Source organism: Grampus griseus, assembly GCF_964374135.1.
Source record: "Grampus griseus genome assembly, chromosome: 1".
Classification (NCBI taxonomy): domain Eukaryota; kingdom Metazoa; phylum Chordata; class Mammalia; order Artiodactyla; family Delphinidae; genus Grampus; species Grampus griseus.
This window is the reverse complement of record NC_139017.1, coordinates 85,617,961-85,622,104: the sequence shown is the minus strand read 5'-3', so window position 1 is coordinate 85,622,104 and position 4,144 is coordinate 85,617,961. Positions and strand designations below refer to the sequence as shown.

Here is a 4,144-nt window from a genome sequence, read left to right as displayed (position 1 = left end):
CTCGTTAACTGTGTGATCGTGGACAAGTTACTTAACACCTCTGTGCCTCAGTTTTCTCTTCTGCAAAATAGAGATGGTAATAACGGTGGTACCTAAAAGACTGTCAGGACCAAAAGAGAGAACGCGTGCAAAATAGTACATAGAAAGTGCTCAACATATAATAGCTGTCTGGTGTCTCTTTTTGCCCCACTCCCGCTATTCCTATTAAATTATAAAATACCAGAGGAGATGATTAAGACTCAGCTCTAAGAATCATTTCTTCTCTAACACTCGATGAATGGTTCATAAAGTTGACAAATGTTCTGATCAGCCCTGGAAAAAGGAGCAGGGTGTTCTGGGGCCAGGGGTGAGGGTCCTAGAATTTACACAGACGAACATGCCACATGGCATCAGGTAGAAGCAGGCTGAGTGCCAGGAGGAGCCAGCTGGGTCTTCAAGACCCAAGTGACCCTGACCCTCAGCAAAGAGCTACACAGCAATTAGTTATCATCTTTTATTTACTCAAATACATTTACAGGTGAATCCAGCAAGTTAAGTCCCTCTTAAACTCAGTTCACTCCTTGCATTCCATCCATCCTCCAGGTATCTGCTGAGAGCAGGGTTCTCTGCTTAGTTCCATAATGGAGTAGAACTGAGTCACCATTACGTCCATGTCCAGCCCAGTTGGGACCCTTTTGTCAGTAAGTCAATGAGGCATCCTTCAGATACCATGACTTCTGTTTGGGAAGGAGGAACACAGGCAGTAGTAACAATAGACTATTGTCCTCAAGTCAGACACCCAGAAAATTGAATTAGAAAAGAAGGACAAGAAAAAAATTGAATTAGAGAAAGAGGGTAGTAGGGAAGATAAAATTGGAGACAGCCAGCCAAATGCATCCCACATCACTGGAAGGAATCAAACACGTGAGAGCCCATGGCCCGGGTGGGTAGGCCCTCAAGAGTTTGTCCATGCTGAATCTGAAGGGTAATGGAATGGAGAGTCATCTTTCATGGATAGCTACTCAGAAGTCTGCTCAGTGCTTGAGTCCAAGCAATTAGAGGGCTGGCAGATCACACAGGATTTGAGGATCAAGAGATAGGTTTCCTTGAACTTCTTTATTTTATAAGCATAGACGATAGGGTTCATCATGGAGTTAGCATGGGACAGCAGGATGCCCAAGTAGAGCACAACTTGTGGTACTTCACCATTAAAGTAGATGATACAATTGATGATGGATAAAGGCAGCCAGGACAAAGCAAACAAGAAAAGAACCAGAAACAGAGACTTGGCTGTCTTGAACTCCCGTCCATAAAATGCACCTGTCTCTTTGGAGTTAGAAAAGTTCTGATTGAGTTTGTTCCGGATGACATAGAAGATGTCAAGGTAGATGGCACACATGACAACCAGGGGAATGAAAATCCAAGTGAAGAAGCTGAAGTAGACCATGTAGTCCATCCTCATCACGGAACGGAATTGGCAGGAAAGGAAGGTGAGATTTTTGTGGTACTCTGAGTTCAGTTTCATGTTCCAGCCAAACATGGGAGTCAATCCCACCAGGAATGACACCAGCCAGCAAAGGCCCAGAGCCAACCATATTCGTCTTTGAGTGGTGAACCTCTTGTATCTGTTGGAATGGAAGAGAGTCAGTGAGTTCACAGAGGAATTGCTAATGAGTGGGGGGAGATGGAGCTGGAGGGTGTTGGTATTCTATGGTGATTTCAGCTAAACTCTACTGGATGTGAAGACAAGATGAGCAGACAATGATTAGAGAAAAATACAGCAAAGTTCTCTGGGAACTTTTCTAAAGAAGTACAACCTCCAAAGCAACAGGAGTACGTTGCCTAGAGTCAGGGGCTTGCGTACCCCATTCACAGTTCCATTTCCAGCCCAAGAATTCTTCAGTCCCTGGGAGGTAAGAGTTATCGATCAAAGTCTCCTGGGATCGCCTTACCTGGGGAGAAATAATCTGCTCAAAGCATGTTTGCCTGCTGTGCTCTGCACTGGTTTTTTGTTTGTTTGTTTTGTTTTTTGGCTGTTGTGCTGCTGTCCATAAATTAGACTCTGCCTGTCCCACACTTACTCCCTACCTGTGTCTGCCCCTGCTTCTCTATTTGCACTACACTTGGGGTTTGAGTTAGACTCCACTCTCATGGAGTTGCAAACATCATGTTGAGGTGCTTCCAGGACCTTAAAAGACTCATCCAATCAAAAGTCACCATTTCTCCTTAAACCATTCTTCCTGACAACATTCTACATAGGCTATAAGAAGGAAGCAGATTTTAAGTACTGGCTATGTACTCAGTAGACTTTCTCTCAATAAAATCTCATGATAAACTGGAGATATTTTTATGACACTCTCCATTTCATTGATGGTAATGGTGAAAATCATAGTAGTTACAGCTACCATTTACTGAGCACAGACTGTGTGCTGGGCATTTTTCTAAGAGCTTTACGTGTATTAACTCATTTGATCTTATGGGAAAAGTACAATTATCATCCCCATTTTATAGATGAAAAAAATGAAACAGACAAGTTAAGCAACTTGTAGAAGCCAAAAGTGTTGGAGCTAAAATGGAATGGAGGTGAATCTGAGTTCAGAGCATCTTAACACTATGACGAGGAACTGAGACACAGAAAGCTAAATAACTTGCCCAAGATCAGGCCTCAAGATCTGGGATTTGAACCCAGGCTCGTTTGTATCAAAAGTTGTCTGTAGCTCCCTCACCATGCTCTTTCCCCAAGAGAAGAGAGGAGCAACAAGATACCAATGTAATTCAGGACACCTGGGGAATTCGATTTCTTCATTTGGCAATCTGTTCTGTTCACATGGTCACCTGAAAAGTTGTTACTACTTTCTGTAATGGAGAACTTTTGTGGTCCCCTTCTCAACATGGAAGAAGAAACAAAATTAAAATAACTTTAAAATAGCCTACATTTGCAAAGAAGAGAAACATCAGTTTATCTCCTTCTTTCCTCTCTGCTTATCTTATCATCTAGTACGTCTCTATCATTTCTAAAAGTCAAGAGCATTTTTCACTAATTAAAGATGCATCGAGTTTTTATCATCTTTAGCTCCCCAGGGTATTGAGCATATACTCCTGTAGTCAGTGGGGAGGGATTGGAGCGTTCCTCTGTTTCTAGTTCCCAAGTCTCTACTCATCGTTGTTAAACTCTTCACACACCAAGTGGTGAAAAGAACCTCTTTCAAGCTCAGAGGCCAATTTGGATTTGTTTCCACTCAAAAAGTCTGAGATCTGGAGGTTGTAGTCCCATTTCCCAGGCACCTCTATCACTGCCCCACACCACCCCTCTCCAAGCAAGTTACCTGACCGTGAGCTTGACCCGCAGGTATCGGTCCACAGCAATGGCTAGCAAGGACATGATGGAGGCGTGGGTGAAGATCAGCAGCAGGCAGGTCATGAGAAGGCAGCTATGAAAGTGGATTGTGACACCCAGGCTGATGACAATGGCCAAAGGCATGACCAGCACCCCGACAGCAATGTCAGCCAGGGCTAGGGAGACAATGAAATAGAAGGTGGTGTTCTGCAGGCTGGGGTTCAGTTTGACCACCCAGATGACCAGCACGTTGCCCACTATGGCACAGAGCCCAATGAGAATCTCCACAGTGATGTAGGTAGCGTTGGCCAAGGACACGGCAGTGCTGTTGAGAGGCATCTCGCTTTCCAGGTGGAGCCTCCCAGGTGACATTTGTGCCAACAAGATCCGTGTGGACAAGTCAGCCTAGCTCTTGCCAGACATCTCACCAGAGGTCCAGGTGCAGCAGCCACAGTCCAGAGCTCACAACACACCCATTCCTTCTCTTCTCTGTTGGAACCCCCTCTCCCCCTGTCCTTAGAGACAGTCCATCACAGGGCCATCACTTTCAGCCCCAATGCAGGCCGTACACCCCTGGGCTCCCAGAAGCCTGGAGGACAGTTCTATGTGGGCTGAAAGTGAAAATGCTGCTTCTGTTAGTTCCCCTGCCCCTGGAGGGCTACTTAAGCCCCATCAAGACAAGCAATGCTCTTCAGTGGTGTTTCAGGAAGTGAGATGGGCCAAGGGGAAGCACAGAGCCAGGAACACTCAGCAAGAAGATGGAAAGAATGAGAGCTGGGTGGGAGCATGTTTGTAGCATGGAGAAGACTCAGCATTCATTTACTCAAG

The 4,144-nt window shown here is 45.2% G+C and overlaps 1 protein-coding gene across 1 annotated transcript; it reads right to left on the bottom strand.

The window, feature by feature from the left end:
- Positions 1-997: 997 nt before the first annotated feature.
- On the bottom strand, positions 998-3,688 carry ADORA3 (adenosine A3 receptor; the record flags this gene model as incomplete). Its single annotated transcript, XM_082677856.1, has 2 exons — positions 998-1,604; positions 3,306-3,688. 2 exons carry the CDS (start codon positions 3,686-3,688, stop codon positions 998-1,000), a joined length of 990 nt encoding a protein of 329 aa, XP_082533982.1.
- Positions 3,689-4,144: the final 456 nt, after the last annotated feature.